The sequence below is a fragment of the Mobula hypostoma genome, chromosome 15 (assembly GCF_963921235.1).
Source record: "Mobula hypostoma chromosome 15, sMobHyp1.1, whole genome shotgun sequence".
Lineage (NCBI taxonomy): Eukaryota > Metazoa > Chordata > Chondrichthyes > Myliobatiformes > Myliobatidae > Mobula > Mobula hypostoma.
Window position 1 is genome coordinate 70,963,060 of NC_086111.1, and position 19,652 is coordinate 70,982,711.

At 41.0% G+C, this 19,652-nt stretch overlaps 1 protein-coding gene across 4 annotated transcripts in view; it reads right to left on the reverse strand.

The window, feature by feature from the left end:
• The window catches only part of LOC134357131 (MICOS complex subunit mic25-like), an 814,525-nt gene that overhangs the window by 543,922 nt on the left and 250,951 nt on the right, over positions 1-19,652 (reverse strand). For 3 of the 4 annotated variants that reach the window (XM_063068427.1, XM_063068428.1, XM_063068430.1), the window contains exon 5: positions 18,471-18,554. The exons of the other annotated variant lie outside the window; for it this stretch is intronic. In XM_063068427.1, coding sequence (XP_062924497.1) covers positions 18,471-18,554 — 84 coding nt within the window. The remainder of the gene's footprint in view (positions 1-18,470; positions 18,555-19,652) is intronic. 4 annotated transcript variants of the gene reach the window in all.

Sequence of the window (19,652 nt, forward strand, 5' to 3'; positions counted from 1 at the left end):
AAAATCCTTAACAGAAATTAATAAGAACTTCACCCATTCTTCAATAGCACAGTGCTTTTCCTGTGTTCCTGACTGCATCACTGACTCTCTGGGCTCAATGCAAAGGATCTGAAGAGCACAGTGTGGTAAATCATGTGTATATATATGTTGTAACTGGGTTACCTGCCTGGACACGCCCCTCTGCTGACTGCTCCTGTGGCTCCTCCCACAGACCCCTGAATAAAGGCGATTATGTCACTGCTCCTCCCTCAGCCCAGGTCAGATATTCAGCATGGATGTGGGTCCATTTTACTGTTAATAAAAGCCTTTCAGTATTTACTCCACTTCCAGTCTTTTGGAGTAATTGATAGTGCATTACACAGATTCCCAATCAGAATCACTGACATACACTCAGTGGCTACTTTATTAGGTACACCTGCTCATTAGGCCCGCTAGTGGTGCAGCGAGATCAATGCTGGACTCCGGAGCGAAGGTTCCCGAGTTCAAATCCAGGTCGGTTCACCCCCGAGCATGCTTTCCATCCATGCCGGGTTGAGTGTTGAGCTAGCCACTCGGCCTCGTAAAAAATACAAGGGTCGAGTCAGGAATCCAGTTAATCCTGACACCACGTGCCAAACAAGAATGGCTGAATGTCTGATACGACACACTTAAAAAAAAACCTGCTCATTACTGCAAATACCTACTCAGTCAATCACACGACAGCATCTCAATGCAGAAAAGCATGTGGTCAAGAGGTTCAGTTGACATCCACGCTCACTCCATCTTCCTGCTGCCTTAACAGTGATAGAGTTCCTTTTGTCCTTACCTACCACTCCATGAGACTCCACATCCAACACATCATCCTCCACAACTTACGCCATCTCAAAAGGGATCCTACCACCAAACACATCTTTACTTTCCCCTACTATTCACTTTACGCAGGAATTGCTCCTTCTGTGATTCCCTTGTTCATTTATCCCTCACCATTAATCTCCCTCTCAGCACCTATCCCTACAAAGAGCCAAAGTGCTACGCTTCCCCATTCACCTCCTCCCTCACCTCCATTCAGGACCCCAAATACTCCTACCTGGTAAGGCAAATCGGTTGGGGTTATCTATTGTAACCAGTGCTCTCGACGTGGCCTCCTCTATGTTGGTGAGACCCATCGTAAATTGGGAGGCTGCTTCATCGAGCACCTCCGGTCCATCCACCAAAAACAGAACCTCCCGGTGACCAAAAATATTGATTCCAATTTGAATTCCCATTCTAACATGTCAGTCCATGGCCGCCTCTGGTGCCACAATGAGGCCTCCCTCAGGTTAGAGGAGTAACACCTTACATTCTGTCTGGGTAGCCTCCAACTTGATGGCATGAATATTGATTTTTCCTTCTGGTTAAAAAAAATCCATCCCTTCCCCCTTCCTCTATTCCCACTCTGACCTTTTACCTCTTCTCATCTGCCTGTCACCTTCCCCTAGAGCCCCTCCTCCTTCTCGTTCTCCTATGGTTCACTCTCCTCTCCTATAAGATTCCCTCCTCTCCAGTCTTTTACTTTTCCAACTCACCTACCTTCACCTATCACATTTCAGCTGCCCTCCTTTCCCTCACCCCACACCTTTTATTCTGGTGTCTTCCCCCTTCCTTTTCAGCCCTGGAGAAGGATCTTGGCCCGAAACGTCAACTGTTTATTCATTTCGATAGATGCTACCACAGTTGAAAGACATACCAGTTAGTAAATTAATTGGTCATTGTCCTGTGATTAGGCTAAGGTTAATAAGGTGGCCGAAAGGGCCTGTTTCACATTGTATTTCTGAATAAGATTTTAAAAGACCCACTCAATGATTTGGCCTCCACAGCCATCTATGGTGTTGAATTCCACAGATTCACCAGCCTCTAGCTAAAGAAATTTCTCCTCATCTCTGTCCTAAAGGGAAGTCTGAGGCTATGCCCTTTGCTCCTAGGCACTCCTGTTATTGGAAACATCCTCTCCACATCCACTCTATCTAGCCCTTTCGAAATTCAGTAGGTTTCAGTGAGATCCCCCTCATTCTCTGATTTGATCTGTATGAACAATATGCAAGTATTCACTGTACCTAGATACATGTGACAATAAACCAACACCATACCGATACAGATTACAGATTATTAAACTAATTGATTTGTATTTACAGAATATAGTACCTCCCAGAGCCTTAAAATACTCCTACATGTTTTGAAACCAAGTACGTATTTTGAGTTGCAAGCATCATTGTTGCAACATAATACAATCTGAACACAGCAGGCTCCTACAAATGTGATAACGACCATATAATCTGTGTAGTTTCACTGATCATGACTGAGGAATACACGTTGACCCCAGTGCGCCCTGTTCTTCCTCTGAAACTGTGTCATGGGATCTTTTATGTCAACCTGACAGAACAGACAGAATCTAGGTTAAACATTTTGTCCAAACGACAGCATTTTTGACAGAACTGCAATTAAGTGTCATTCTGGATTATTGAGTTTAAATCTCTGGAGTGAGATTTGAGCCTTTAATTTCTGACTCAGAGGCAAAAGAGCATCAAAGAACCCACTGTGGAAATAGCCAAGAAATGCTACTGTAAGCACCAGTGGATCACCTTGTGAACATTTCCAACCGTACAGATACTCAAATCTAAATTCACTTCATAAACATAATGAGATTCTGCAGATGCTGCAAATCCGGAGCAACACACAAAAACTGCTGGTGGAACTCAGCAGGTCAGGCAGCATCGATGGAGAAGAATAAACAGTCGACAGTTCAGGATGAGATCTTTGATCAGGACTGGCAGGAAGGGGGCAGAAGACATAATAAGAAGGTATGGTGAGGGTGGGAGTACAAGCTGACAGGTAATAGGGGAGACCATGTGAGGGGGAAGGTAGGTGGGCGGAGAAAGGGGGGTGATGATGTGAGGAGCTGGGAAGTGATGAGTGGAAAAGTCTGAAGAAGACACATTTCCCCTTCACCCCTTTTCTTCTCTTCACATGCCCATCAACTCTCTCTAGATCTCCCCCTCCTCCCCTTTCTATGGTCCACTGTCCTATCATATTCCTCCTTCAGCTTTTTATTTCTTCCACAAATCACTCCCAGTTCTATTTTCATCTTCCTCTCCCCCACCAACTTACCTTCTCCCTCACCTGCTCTCCCCTATCACCTTACCCTCCCACCACCTTCTTATTCTGGCTTCTTCCCCATTCCTTTCCAGTCCTGATGGAAGGTCGCAGCCCAAAACGTCGACTGTTTATTCCCCTCTATAGATGCTGCCTGATCCACCGAATTCCTCCAGCACTTTGTGTAAGAGCACTTCACTTCAAAATTGGAGTACCCTTAATATAAGAGTCTGTAAATTATCTAATACTCTGCAGTACATGTTCCATGTGTTTTGTTTACTCATTTTTTACTATTTGCGCGATTTGATCAAGGCGCTTCAGCACGGAACTGGCTTTGTGGCTGTGGCATGCAGGTTCTCTGTGGTTTGATGATGTTTAACACTCTGTGTCTTATTCACTCAGTTTTAATTGTTTGCACGATTTTTTTTCATGCATTGGTGTTTGGTGGTCTTTGTTGTTTAGGATGTTTCTTTAGACGGTGTGGTGTATTTAATACTTCAATAATATTTTAGTAAATATATATATATATATATATATATATATATATATATATAGACAGACAGACAGACATATATATAGATATATACCGGTTGAATTCAGCATTTTTGTCCATTTAAATAATTCATTACAGATTCTATGCAAAAATGTTAATTGCATACATCATCACACTACCACATGTAGAGTAAAGACAAAGTTACATCCACATTTTGGACTGTCATGTCTTCCTTTGAATTAATTTAATGTTTTGAAGTTATAAAACATAAGATATGGTGTTTCTTTGTTTTGTGGCTGCCTGTGGGAAAGCATATCTTCGGGTTGTATACTGTACACATACTTAGATAATAAATTTAAATTGAAACTATAACTATGAGATTTATTTGTGCAGTTCTGGCTGCCATACGATAGGAAGGATGTGATTAAGCTAGAGTAGGTGCAGAAAAAGTTCACAAGGGTATTGCCAGGAATGAAGAATGCAGGTTATAAGGGAAGGCTGGGCCTGTTTACCCCGAAGAGAAGGAGGCTGAAGGGTGACCTCACAGACATCTATTAAATCATGAGGGCCATGGATAAGGTGCATGGTCACAGTCTTTATTCCAGGACACAGAATGTAGGTTTAAGGTGAGAGGGGAGAAATTGAAAGGTGACCTGAGGATCAAGTATTTCAAACAGAGGATACTACAAGCTGTGTCTCAGAATCTCTTCCAGTATTAACACCTAACATCAGTGGTGTCAATATTGGAAGAGATTCTGAGATACAGGATTTATTTGTATTTGGAAGGGTGACACAGTAGCTTAGGGGCTAGCATAATGCTTCACAGCACCTGAAGCATGGCGACTCTCGATGACTGCACCCAGCACACCCTCAAACTTTGTTGACTATTGACGCAAACAATGCATTTCACTGTACGTCTCAATGCTTCAATGTACAGTACATGTGATGAATAAAGCTAATGTTATCTCTTTAAGAACTCGCCAATCAATGAAGGAAGAGAAAGAGTAGACCACAATGCAGAGAGTTTTCACAGGGGATATGGCTGTTAACCATTACAAAGGCAAGAACATTGTGACAATGCAGTACAATGCAGGAATTACTAATAGGGAAATGTATGCCTTTTTCTTCGGTTATAAATATCTGGTCTTTTAACAGATCTCTGGCTAAGGACAATGAAGACAACCCCACCATAAGCAAGAAAAATAGTGAAATTTTGTTATTATTCTGTAAGATTAATGTGTTTGACCAACATACACACACACACACAGAGCTTAAAAACAGCATGTAAAAGGATAACCTATTGGACTTCTCACCTTGAACCCCTCGTTATTATGTAAAAGATTAAATTTATTGCTGTAAAGCTTCTTTCACGCACACAAAATGTCAAGGTCTCCACACAACTTTACTGTAAATTGAAGTTGCTCAGAAGTGAAACTGGAGCACATTCAGACAGGGATTTCTCAGCTAGCGCCCAAGAAGCTTTCTTCAACAAATAGAAACAGATTTAAAACCTTCTAAATTCATATACCAGCACAATGGTAGATTTCTTAATAGCTTTTCAAGGTCTGTTCTTTTGTTAACACAAAGACTGAAAAGCTAGACAGGGCTTTCATACCAGTTATATATAATCTATTGTAGACAGTATTTTCACAGGTGGTTACAGGGTGACCTGAGGGAAGAGTTCTGAAGGGAAACAAACTATCGCCAATCTATGAAATTTAGTGGTTCAAAAATAAAAAACTCTGGGGATTGAAGAACACGCCACCATCTGTTCAAAATGCATAAATAGTACTAATTTGATCTCCTATTTTGTTTGAAGTTCAGGTGTAAAAGTTCAGGTGTAAAAGTTCACTGCTGTCTTGAGAGTAGTCTATAATTCTAACTTTGCGACTGCATTTACTTCAAGATTCAAGATTGTTTGATGTCATTTCCAGTACACAAGTGTAAAGGAGAACAAAGTAATTGTTACTCCCAATCCGACGCAGCGCAAAACACAGTAAGATAAAGAACACAATAATAAAAAAAACTCAATAAATTCAGCACTGTGCAAAAATCTTAGACACATAAATATAGCTCAGGTGCCTAAGAATTTTGCACTGTACTATACATTATGTCTTTCCAGTTACCAAATAACACATAATACTGCTGAACTAATATAAAGCTAGGTACTCTTATTTCTGTTTCCCAACCATCTTCCGATTTTAACCACTATACAGCACTGTGCAAACATCTTAGGCAGCCTTGCTACATATATATGTGCCTAAGACTTTTGCATATCGTTCATTCATTATGTGCTATGTTGTATGATGTGAGTGATCATGGTCTTTCCATGATCATGATTTTTCCTGGCAAAATTTTCTACCAAAGTGGTTTGCCATTGCTGCCTTCTGGGCAGTGTCTTTACAAGACAGGTAACCCCAGCCAGTATCAATATTCTTCAGAGATTGTCTGCCTGGCGTCAGTGGTCACATAACCAGGATTTGTGATCTGCACCAGGTGCTCATTTGACCATCCACCACCTGCTCCCATGGCTTCATGTAACCCTGATTGGGGTGGGTGGGGGGTAGTCAAGCAGGTGCTACACATTGACCAAAGGTGACCTGCAGGCTAGTGGAGGGAAGAAGCGTCTTGCACCTCTTTTGGTAGAGACGTATCTCCATCCCACACAGTACTGTATAAATACGTAAGATAGCTTAGTACATAACACACAAGAAAATCTGCAGATGCTGGAAATACACAGCAACACACACAAAATGCTGGAGGAACTCAGGAAGTCAAGCAGCATCTATGGAAAAGAGTAAACAGTCGCCATTTCGGGCCGAGACCCTTTTTCATATACATAGATTGATTTTATGTCCATAGAGTGACACCGGCTGACTTGTTCACTCTGTACATAGTTACTTGAGATTTAACAAGGTGTTTTGCTAGTGCTGACACATTCACAACATGGAGCTGGTGCATGCTCAAAGGGACAGAGGTAAATAAGTATTGAAGAACATGAAAAGCTATGAAGAACCTTTAATTTAATTCAGAGCTCTTTAACCCACAGAGAGCTTCCATTGAACAATTTGTTTTAGCGATGCAAACCACAACTGCCTGAGAAAGATAAGGGAAGATTTAACTATGAACTATTTTCTTTAAACACATTTAGTGAAATATCAAGAAGAGATTTTCAAGCCAGGAGATGACACAAAGCTGTCACTGCCAGTAAAGCTTTACAAGTGTACTAATTACATAGTTTTGAAAATAGGTAAAACAAAACTCCTGTATTTTTGTAACAAAGTTCATAATTTCATCATATCCTGGAGAATTTTATCGTCAAGTAAATATCTTAGAAGTTTATCGCTGTAGTATATAGCCAAGATGCACAGTAAGCTCCCACAGCAATGTGATACTTACCAGCAAATCAGTTTCTATACCAGTATTTGTCATAAATTTGAGCACATCTACAAGCAGTGCTGTCACAAGATAGCAGCATCCATCATCGAGGACCCCCACCTTGCAGGCCATACCCTTTTTCACTACTACCATCGGGTAGGAGGTATAGGAGCCTTAGGTCCCACAACACCAGGTTCAGGAACAATTATTACCCTTCAACCATCGGGTTCCTGAACCATCGTGGATAACTTCACTCACCTCAACTCTGAACTGATTTCACACTTTTGGACTCACTTTCAAGGACTCTACAACTCATGTTCTCAGTATTATTTGTTTATTTATCTACTATAATTATTATTTGTATTTGCACAGTTCGTCTTTTTTTGCACATTGATTGTCCGCCAGTCCTTGTGTGTAGCTTTTCATTGATTCTACTGTATTTTTATCCCATTGTCAAAACCTGCAAGAAAATGAACCTCAGAGTAGTATATGGTGACATATTGTATACATACTTTGATAATAAATCTACATTGAACTTTTAACTTTGAACTTGAAACTATATTGACTAGACATCTGGGAAAGCACTTCCAAACAACACCCTGAGATCGTCTACATATCTCTGGGAGAGCACACAAGGATTCTGTTTATCATCTCATCTAATATATAGCGGCTTAAGCACCAGACCATACTCTCAGTACCCAATTACAGTCACGAACACGAGAAAATCTGCAGATGCTGGAAATCCAAGCAACAGATACTCAGCAGGTCAGGCAGCATCTATGGAAAAGAGTAAACAGTCAATGTTTTAGGCCAAGTTTACACGGACAAGATGGCCGAAGGGCCAGTTTTTGTGTGCAGTGTTCTCCGAGGATCATCACCTTGTCATGGTGGAGAAGTTTGTGAGTTCCTGAGATTGCAAAAGCAATGCTGTCTGGAGCTTAGTTCCTGGCAGGGTCACCCATGGCAATGAGGTTCCAGACAGAGAACGACCTCAACAAAATCTCAACGGTGGAACTGGCAGAAGATGATGACTCATCACAATGGCAGTGAAGGTACAGGAAGGCTGCAGCAGTGATGAGTTCTGAGTTGTCTTGCATCCCATGCCACTGGACCCTGACCATAATCTGTCAAGGACCATGTGGTGGATGCCTGTGCATCACTGTCCCCACATTAAACAAATTCACGTACAGGCATTCTCCATTAAGGCAGGGGTTCCTAACCTGGAGTCCACAGACCCCTTGCTTAAATGGTATTGGTCAATGGCATAAAAAAGGTTGGGAACCCCTGCATTAAGGGAATCCACGTTAACATCCCAGTTATGTGGATCCCGCATCAGACTCTACAGCCACCCGATGACCCATCAATAGACAACCCCTTTGGAGAACATCATACTCAACTCGAGTGATCTTACTACTATGAGCATTCTATAACCCTATGGCTCCATGAGATTTAGAACCACAGGTCTCCCCACCTACCCACCCAAAGAAAATTGTGTCCACATGCTTCTAGAACAGTCAGATTCAGTGAGTAAAAGCATAAAACAGTCGCTGCTAAAGATCTGAAATAAAACAGGAATTGCTGTAAGTAGTCTGGTCAGACAGAAATGCAATTAACATTTCAGCAAATCAATGTCCATTCACTAAGACTGAAAAAAAGAGGAGAAATTAAAAGGGTATTTATCCACAGCTCTGATGAAGCATCATTGATCTGAGATATTATCTCTGTTTCTCTCTCCACAGATTCCGATTAACCTACTTCCAGTATGTTCTGACTTCATTACAGTGCTCTGCAAAAGTCTTAGGCACAGATATATCTTGCTAGGGTGCCTAAGACTTTGGCACAGTATGGTATTTGGAGTGGAGAGTAAGTTTGTAAATCTGGCGGGAGCAAAGGATGTTGCAAGCGGCAAGAGGGGAGCGCCGTAGGAGGGGTGTGAACTAGTTGGCAGAGAAGGAGTGCCAGGGGCAGGCGGTGGTGCAGGTGCAGACATACCCAGCCCTGAGACACCAGGCAAGCTCATTTGATTCCAAACAATTGGTTTCATGAACATTGCAGAATTACTCTCGGGGGCTTCTCACTCCCTCCCCTCTCCCCCTTTTTCCAAACGTGATTCCCCCTCTCCCATTCTTAGTCCATAATAGGGACCCATATCAGAATCAGGTTTATCATCACTCACATATGTAATGAAACTTTTTTTGTGGCAGCAATACAGTACAATACATAAAATTACTACAGTACTGTGCACAAGTCTTAGGCATTCTAGCCTAAGATTTTTGTACAGTAATGTAGATAATGGGAAATATGTTGTCTTGCAGCAGTAGTACAATGCAATACATAAAATTACTACAGTACTGTGCAGACTATACATACATACACACACCTAAGACTTGCAGAGTATTGCATGTCAGTCAGTAATTTCTCATTTCTCAATGCCGCTGAAGATGGGGAAATTGGCTTGAACTGCATTTTACAACATTTAGCCAATTTAAAGTACCCTTTATTCTCTCTGTACAACTTATCTTCACTGCTAACATCACAGCAACACATCCATTCTGAGAGCTCATGTGAAGCAGTCAATTCAGTGCCCAATTAAGAGCACCTTTTTTGCCACTTCAGTAACAGTAGAATGCAGTTCCACTGTGACCAATACACCTAAAACTCAATTTTACCTAATGGCCTTCACAGCTTTCAGCAGTTGTCAATTTCCCTCATGCAGACGATCAAAAACAGATTGATTTGAAAGTTCAACTACACCGCAGTGAACGATATAGCCTTGCGATTATTCTGAGCAAAGCCTTTGTCTACATTCCTCTGTACAAGTACACAGTTCTTGGGACCAGTTCAAATTACCCACAAGTTCTACCATGGCATACCGTAATATCAAAGCTTGGAACAATGCACATAGAACATGTACAGGAATGGGCCATTCGGACCCTCAAAAGTGCAAAGTAAATTTATTATCAATGTACATACGTGTCACCATATACAACCCTGAGACTCGTTTTCTTCTGGGTATACTCAATAAATCCATAATAGAATAATAAAAGACCACATCAACTTGGGTGTTCAACCAGTATGCAAAAGACAGCAAACTGGCAAATACAAAAAGAAAGAGAAGGAAATGGCACAGCAGCGTTAGCACAACACTTTACAGTACCAGTGACCTGGGTTCAATTCCCACCACTGCCTGTAAGGAGTTCTACATTCTCCCCGTTGACCGCTGGGGTTTCCTCCGGGTGCTTCAGTTTCCTCCCACAGTCCAAAGACGTACCAGTTGGTAGATTAATTGGTCAATGTAAATTGTCCCGTGACTATATAGAACATAGAATAGTACAGCACAGTACAGGCCCTTCGGCCCACAATGTTGTGCCGACTCTTAAACCCTGCCTCCCATATAACCCCCCACCTTAAATTCCTCCATATACCTGTCTAGTAGTCTCTTAAACTTCACTAGTGTATCTGCCTCCACCACTGACTCAGGCAGTGCATTCTACGCACCAACCACTCTCTGAGTAAAAAATCTTCCTCTAATATCCCCCTTGAACTTCCCACCCCTTACCTTAAAGCCATGTCCTCTTGTATTGAGCAGCGGTGCCCTGGGGAAGAGGTGCTGGCTGTCCACTCTATCTACTCCTGTTAATATCTTGTATACCTCTATCATGTCTCCTCTCATCCTCCTTCTCTCCAAAGAGTAAAGCCCTAGCTCCCTTAATCTCTGATCATAATGCATACTCTCTAAACCAGGCAGCATCCTGGTAAATCTCCTCTGTACCCTTTCCAATGCTTCCACATCCTTCCTATAGTGAGGAGACCAGAACTGGACACAGTACTCCAAGTGCGGCCTAACTAGAATTTTATTGAGCTGCATCATTACCTCGTGACTCTTAAACTCTATCCCTCTATTTATGAAGGCTAACACCCCATAAGCTTTCTTAACTACCCTATCTACCTGTGAGGCAACTTTCAGGGATCTGTGGACATGTACCCCCCAGATCCCTCTGCTCCTCCACACTACCAAGTATCCTGCCATTTATTTTGTACTCTGCCTTGGAGTTTGTCCTTCCAAAGTGTACCACCTCACACTTCTCCGGGTTGAACTCCTTCTGCCACTTCTCAGCCCACTTCTGCATCCTATCAATGTCTCTCTGCAAACTTCAACAATCCTCTACACTATCCATAACACCACCAACCTTTGTGTCATCTGCAAACTTGCCAACCCACCCTTCTACCCCCACATCCAGGTCATTAATAAAAATCACAAAAAGTAGAGGTCCCAGAACAGATCCTTGTGGGACACCACTAGTCACAACCCTCCAATCCAAATGTACTCCCTCCACATTAGACGAGGATTAAGTCAGAGGAATACTTGGTGGCACAGCTTGAAGGGCCAGAAGGGCCTATTCTGCAATGTATCTCAGTAAATAAATAAATAAGCAATAAATATTAAGATCACGAAATGAAGGGTCCTTGAAAGTGAGTCCATAGGTTGTGGGAATATTTCAATAACAGGGCATGTGGAGAGAAGTTATCCCCTTTGGTTCAAGAGCCTGATGGTTGAGGGGTAATAACAGTTCCTGAACCTGGTAGTTTGAGTCCTGAGGTTCCTGTACCTTCTTGCTTCTTATTTCCTTTTTTTTGTAATTTCTTTCTTTCTTTTTTTTTATTTTATTTTTATTTGGATAAGGAGTTCACAATTATCATGTACTTTTTTCACACATATAACCTTTTCCATTTTTTTATATGTATAAAACTACAATTTCATCATCAAACAAAACTTTCCATAAGATGTATTTCAGATACTGTACATATATATCATATAGTCATACTTGTCACAGATCTCCACATAATATTTATCTGAGATATACACTTACAGAAAGAAGAGGAAAGAAAGAACAATCAAAAGAAGAAAACTATGTACAAAGTAGGGAGTGATCTTTTTTTTACAACATATTCATTGACTTGTGAGAATAAAATCAGGCCTATGAAGTGTTATGTAGTTGAACCAGTTTTTCCACTATGAATAAAACTGTTCCAATTTATTATTAACAGAAGCTGTTATCTTCTCCATTTTGTAAACGTCCATTGTAATTTCCATCCATACATTTAAAGTTGGGCTCTCCTGTGATAAACATTTCCTGGTAAGGGTCTTTCTACCAGCCACTAGCAGTACATTCATTAAATATTTATCTCTTTTCAACCATTCTTGAGCTATAAACCCAAAATATATGGTCTTACTCTCTAAGGGTATTTCACATTTAAAGATGGGCATTAGGGCATTATGTATCCCACTCCAATAGTCTTTGATAACAGGGCATTCCCAGGAAATATGATAATGGTTTGCATTTTGATTTCTACAATTTCTCCAGCAAGCACGGGGGTTACTATCATATTGGGATTTCTGAGAGGGTGTAATAAAATATCTTATCAAGTTTTTCCACCCGAACTCACTCCATTTCGGTGAACTGGTACATTTCCACTGATACCTCCATATTATTGTCCAGTCTTCTTCAGATTTTATTATCCCTCCTTCCTTCTCCCATTTTGTTTTAATATATGAAGTCGAATGTGTTTTAAGATTTGACAAACCCTTATACATGCTTAAGTTTATTCTACTACAATTGTCTGAATTATATGCTTTTCTAAATAGCTCTATCAGACATGTACTTGCCTTGGTTACATTTTTAACTGTCCTATTAACATAATGTCGCATCTGTAAATACCGGTAAAAGTCTTGTTTTTCTAATAAGTGTTTCTCTTTGAGCATTTCAAAACTGAACAGTGTTCCTTCTTTCATTATATTGCAAATAGCTGTTATTCCTTTAGCTGTCCAGTCCTTAAATCTAGCACCCAGTTTATTTGGCATAAAATCCGAGTCATATGCACACCATTTAAGAATTGCAATGTCTCTCTCCAGTTTATATTCTTTTATAATAGTTTTCCATATTTTAAGAGTCCATTTCACCCACAGGTTATCAATAGTATTTATGTAACTTTGTCGGTTGTTATCAGCCAAAATTGCCTGTATGGGGATGGTAAGTATCCTCTCCTCAATGTTTTTCCATTGAGCATCATATGATGGGTTGCACCAGCATATCACAGCTCTCAACTGTGCTGTAAAATAATATTCTCTAAGAGAAGGTAGGCTCTATCCCCCCTTTTCCTTGGCTAATTGCAAAGTTTTGAGATAAACCCTAGGCCTTTTACCTTGCCATATATATCTTGATAGCATCTTGTTCCACTCATTGAATTGATTTTGGTTAATCTCTATTGGTAGGGTCTGAAAGGGATATAGTAGTCTGGGCAGTATATTCATTTTAAATGATTCAATCCTTGAACTGAGACCAAGAAAAGGAATTAGGTTCCATCTTGTTATATCTGCCTTAATTTTTTAAAATATAGGCTGATAATTGTATTCTGATAATTTTGCCAAATCTTTTGGCATAATGATGCCCAAATATTTGACAGACTCTGTTTGCCATGCCCAAGGATATCTACTTTCAGTTTCTCTTGGTGGGCTATAGTTATATGAAAGTAGTTGGGTTTTACCTATCTTGATCTTGTATCCTGATAATTGGCCATATTGTTCAAAGGATTCCATTAATTTAGGTAAAGAGTATGTTGGTTGACCTAGATAGATCAAAATGTCATCTGCATAACAGGCCAATTTACGCTCTGTCCCTTTAGTAGTAATTCCCCTGATATCTTCATTTTGTCTGATGTATTGAGCTAATGGTTCCAGATATAATGCGAAGAGTAGCGGTGACCATGCACAACCCTGTCTCGTGCCCCTTTCTAGGGTAAAACGATTAGATAAATATCCATTGATTTTAATCCTGGCAGTAGGATTGTCATATAGTGCCTGTATAGCTTTAATAATTGTGTCATGTAGACCAAATCTATGTAAAACTTCATATAGAAAATTCCAATTAACCGAATCAAATGCCTTTTCAGCATCCACGCTTATCACTATTGCTTCAATTTCATTTTTTTTATATGATCCATAATGTGAAGTGTCTTGTGTTGGCATTGTTGTATAAGACCTGTCTGATCATTATGTATTAGTGTGGGTAGAAACTCTTCTAATCGTTTGGCCATGATGGAGATAAATATTCTATAATCCACACTAAGAACAGATATTGGTCTAAATGTCTTGCTTCTTATTTCAAGACCACGCAGACCATAATACTAATCTAAATTAATCCCATCTAACTGCAAGTGAATCAGAATTATTATCTCTGATACATATAATGTGAAATTTGTTGTTTTGCAGCAGTAGTACAGAGCTAAGACATTAAATTACCATAAATTACAAAATAAATTAAACAGTGCAAAATTAGGAAATAACAAGGCAGTATTCATGGGTTCATGGACTTCAGACATCTGATAATGGAGCTGAAGAAGCTGTTTCTGAATTGTTGAATGTGGGTCTTCAAGCTCCTGTACCTCCTCTCCAAAAATAGTAATGAGCAGAGGGCATGTGCCAGATGGTGAGGGTCCTTAGTGATGGAAGCCACCTTCTTGAAGATGTCTTTGATGACTAAGAGGGTTGTTTCCATGATGGAGCTGGTAGAGTTTGCAATCCTCTGCATCCTCTTGCAATCCTCCATATTGGAGCCTCCATACCAGCCTGTGATGCAACCAGTCAGAATGCTCTCCACAGATTTGTTTCTGACACACCAAATCTCCTCGATCTCCTAACAAAATATAGCCACTGGTGTGCCTTCTTTGTGATTGCATCAAAGTGTTAGGACCAGGACAGACGCTTAGAGATATTGGCATCCAGGTACTTGAAGTTGCTCACCCTTTACACAGCTGACCCCTCGATGAAGACTGGTGCACATTCTCCCAACTTCCACTTCCTAAAGTTGACAATCAATTTCTTAGTCTTGTTGACAGTGATGTGAGATTGCTGTTGCAACACCACTTAACCAGTGGATATACCTCACTTCTGTATGCCTTCTTGTCTGAGACTGTACCAACAACAATGGCGTCATCCATAAATTTATAAATAGTGTGTGAGCTGTACTTAGCCACACAGTTGTGGGTATAGAGAATGTAGAGTAGCAGGCTGCACATGCATCCTCGAGGTACGCCTGAGTTCACTGTCAGCAAGGAGGAGATGTTATCACCAATTCGCACTGGTTGTGGTTTCCTGATGAGAAAGTCGAGGATCCAGAGGGTGGTAGAGAGGCCCAGGTTTAGAAGATTTGTGATGAATACTGAGGGGATGACATTCCCTCAGAAAGGCAGCATCCATCATTCAGGATTCTCACCATCCAGGACATGCCCCCTTCTCATTATTACATTGGGCAGCAGGTACAGGAGTCTGAAGAATCACACTCAATGATTCAGAAACAACTTCTTTGCCTTTCCGATCAGGTTTCTGAACAGACCATGAACCTACTCCTTCTTCTTTGCATTACCTTATGTTTCAAATACAGGATGTCTGCTATAGAGGGGGTGTCTGAGACCAGAGGACACAGCCTCAGAACTGAGGGGCATCCTTTTAGAACAGAGGTGCGGAGGAATTTCTTTAGCCAGAAAATGGTGAATCTGTGGAATTCATTGCCACAGACAGCTGTGGAGGCCAAGTCAATGGATATATTTAGGGCAGAGGTTGACAGATTCTTGTTTAGTCAGGGCATCAAGGGATATGAGGAGAAGGCAGGAGATTGGGACTGAGAGGGAAAATGGATCAGCCATGATGAAATGGCGGAGCAGGCTCGATGGGCCAAATGACCTAGTTCTGCTCCTACATCGTATGGTCTTATTTATTCTTCCAATTTATAGTAATTGTATGTCTCTGCACAGTACTACTGCCACAAAACAATAAATCTCACCTTGCAGAAGTCAGTAATAATAAATCTAATTCTGATTCTGTGATTCCTCACCTAATATATAATTCAGCTTTGTTTCAATAGTCAAGTCTGTTAAGTGTCTATGTATTTTAAATACACTAGTTGTAGATGCAAGTCCGAATGAAGGGCCTCAGCCCAAAATATCGACTGTTTATTCCTCTCCATAGACGCTGACTGACCTGAACTCCTACAGAATTTTGTGCATGTTGCTCTGGATTTTCAGCATCTGCAAAATCTCTTGTGTTTGTGAAATTCAATTTATTTTGTAACTGACCTACCTGGTTAGATGTTTCAGTCATAATCCAAGGAATATGATGCAATTAACCATGATAATTTTTCTAAACTTCATTTTGACATCTGAAATTTAATCTCCTTTTTGGGGTAAGATTCAATCAATAATTATCTGTTCTTCATTTTCCTGACTTTATCCCATCATCACTGAGGCCTGACAAGGTCATTCTGTCAGAAACCTTGAAGTAGGTGGTCATGGTAGAACTGACAGTGCCTTGGGAAGATCGGATTGAGGAGGTGTTTCAGCATAAAAAAGACAAGTACCAGAGATAAGGGCGGAGGGCACACTACAAGCCTATAGAGGTGGAGCATGAAGGTTCTTTGGCTCTTCTCAGTGCAGAACCTACTCTCTCCTTGGCACTATGGGGGCTTCAAAGAAAAGAGCCTCCAGATAGCTATGGATCAAGAAGTTTGACATGTGGACCAATGCTGCTGGGACATAAGCTAGGGTCTGATCAACCATGGCTAGGTAGCCTGGATGAGGGTGTCTGATGTTAAACAACTTGAAACACCTGATGATGTGACTCAGTGCATCCTGGGATGTATCTCGGTATCATAAGTAGATCTAACTACCATGGCAATGGGCAACATTAAAAACCGTAAAATATTTAGTTTTTTTTTCATTTTATTCCACTGGTAATTTTACTACTTTACTGTCTTAGTCACTGCAAGTACTAGTAGATGTAAAGGGTAATGAACAGACTTTTGAGAAGGATGAATTGGAAAGAAAGTTATTTTTAAAAATGGATCTCTCACTAAAAGGTGTTCTTTGGGCAAACAGCCAGCAGTGGTAGCCCAATGGTTGAAGCCTGGGTCTGCGAGTCTCTGGGGAAGTTGAAAGCCCAATGTCTGCAAGTCCGAGTTCACCGAAAGCTGGAGGCCCAGAGACAGCCTGTCCTGGGATTACAGGACTGTCTATGGGTATGCGTGGGTGAGTGGGAGGGAGGTTTCGTTGTTGTTGCTTGCTCTGCGGAACATGGTGGCCAGGCTACATTGGCTTTAAAACATGTAGCGACACTTGAGGGCTGCCTCCAGCACATCCTTAGGTTGGGTTGGTTGTTAACGCAAACGACACATATCACCGTATGTTTCAATGTACATGTGGTAAATAAATATGAATCTGAATTGGTTGTCAGGGTGTCAGGGGTAGTGATGGAAACTAAGGTGGAGGCTGAGAGCCTTTCCGATAGACACACAAATATGGGGCAAGATATGGATGATACACAGGAAGAGGCATCAACATATAAATTGACATCAAGTTCAGCGCAACATCATGGGCCGATGGCTTGAACAATACGTATTGTTCTTTGTTCTATGATCTGACTTCTATTTTCCAGATGCAAATTCTTCCCTCAAGAACCCCCGGTCACTAATGAATCCTATGCATGATGCACAGTCTCTATTGCGCAGATAGGGCAATGACCTGTGGCTGGACAGGTGGAGTGTGGTTTGAACTGCTCGTGCTATGTTTCCAAGTTTCTATGTTCAGTGAGCTGGGGCTTCTCTCTTTGGAGCAAATGAGGACGAAAGGTAACTTGATAGAAGTGTACAAAATGATAAGAGGCATAGATCGAGTGGATAGCCAGATTGATATGATATGAGATAGCCAGATTGATCGAGTGGATAGCCTATGATTGATATGAGGGAGGACGTAGCTTCTACTGTAGGTGTTTGGAAGAAAGTAAAGGGGGGGGAGGAATATCTGTAGTTTTTTTACACAAAGAGTGGTGAGTGAGTGGAACATGCTACTAGGGTGTTGGTAGTGGCAGATACATGGGGTTATTTAGGAGGCTCTTAGATAGGCACGTGGATGAATAAAAACTGAGGACTGTAGGGGAGGGAAAGAGTACATTAAATTTAAAGTAGGTTAAAAGGCCAGCACCACACAGAGGTCTGAAGAGTCTATGCTCTATATTCTGCTGGCATAGTTTTTGAGTGCTGCCTTTGGAAAGACTCAGCACCTCCTTAAATACTTCTCTTTCATTTTAAGTTAATTAAGGCTGTTTTCACGTACTTGTCAAACAAAAGGCCTGATCGACATGTTTACTTTAAACTCTGCAAAATACATGGGAATATCTGTGCTCTGATCTGATGGCTCTGATAGGAATTGGCCACTGCATATTGTAATGTACAGGAGAATATTACAAGGATCCTTATTGATTTCCTGTTCAATAACATTTTACACAGGCCTCATACAAGGAATCAATGATAATCTCACTGCATTATACACCCTTTTGATAATACCGCAATTGCTAAGGTTTAGTTTATCACAGGCAACCAAGTGCAGTCAGCAACTCAGTGCAAACTCCCATTTACCCATAAATTAATATTTTCAATCTAACCTTCTTCTCAATGTGATCCAACTGTTCTTTATAAAAAACTTCAAGTTTTTGAAGTTCTGCCTCCCTCTTTTCCAGTTGACTGGCCTGGAAAATAAAATGTAATACAGCAAATTAGAATAAATTTTGTGTAGCCTCCCTGTTCCAAGTCCCGCAGAGAAGGTAAAAATATTGTAAGTCTATTGATCCACTTATTTAATCTCTCCCAATTAAGCCATAATTATTGTTATTCTTCTCTGCACCTTGTGGCACATCTGGCAGTCACCTTGCAATTTCTTTAGTATTTTGGTCTGTTTTTTACAAGGTCGAGTTGCTAGCTCAATGCTCAACACAGCACGGATGGAAAGCGAGCAAGGAGCCGGCCGGATTCGAACCCAGGACCACTCACCTCAAAGTCCGGTGCTGATGCCACTACTCCTCTGGCTGGCAAATAATTGCTTACAAATAATTACACAGGGTTACCACTCCTTCCTATGTCTCGCTCATACAGTCGTTGAGTCATAGAGCATTACAGCATGGAAATAGGACCTTTAACCCCTCTAGTCCATGCCACAGAGAGGCACAGTAGCTTGGCAGTTAGCATAACACTGTTACAACACCAGCAATCCAGGTTCAGTTCCGCTACTGCCTGTAAGGAATTTGTACGTTTTCCCCGTGACTACTAGGGTTTTCTCCGGGTGCTCCAATTTCCTCCCACATTCCAAACACATTTGAATGAACAGGTTAAATGGTCACATGAGTGTAATTGTGTGGCACAGTTTCATTGGGCCTGAAGGGCCGGTTGCAGTTCTGTATCTCTAAATAAAGTAAAAAAAAATAACTGTTAGCCTGCCTAGTCCATTGACCCATACCTGGACCAGACACTTCCATACCCTTCCCATCCATGTACTTGTCCAAACTTCTCTGAAGTGTTGCAATCAAACCCACACCCACAGCTCATTCCATAGTCTTGCCAACCTCTCAGAGAAATTCCCCTGCAGGTTTCCCCTAAATATTTTACCTCTCATCCGTAATCTATGATCTCTTGCTCTAGTCTCACAAAACCTCAGTGGAAAAACACTGTTTGCATTTATTCTACCTATACCTCTCATAATTTTGTACATCTCTATCAAATCTCCCCTCATTCTCCTACACTCCAGGGAAAAAAGTCCTAAATCAAATGTCCTTTGTCTGTGTGGATAGCAA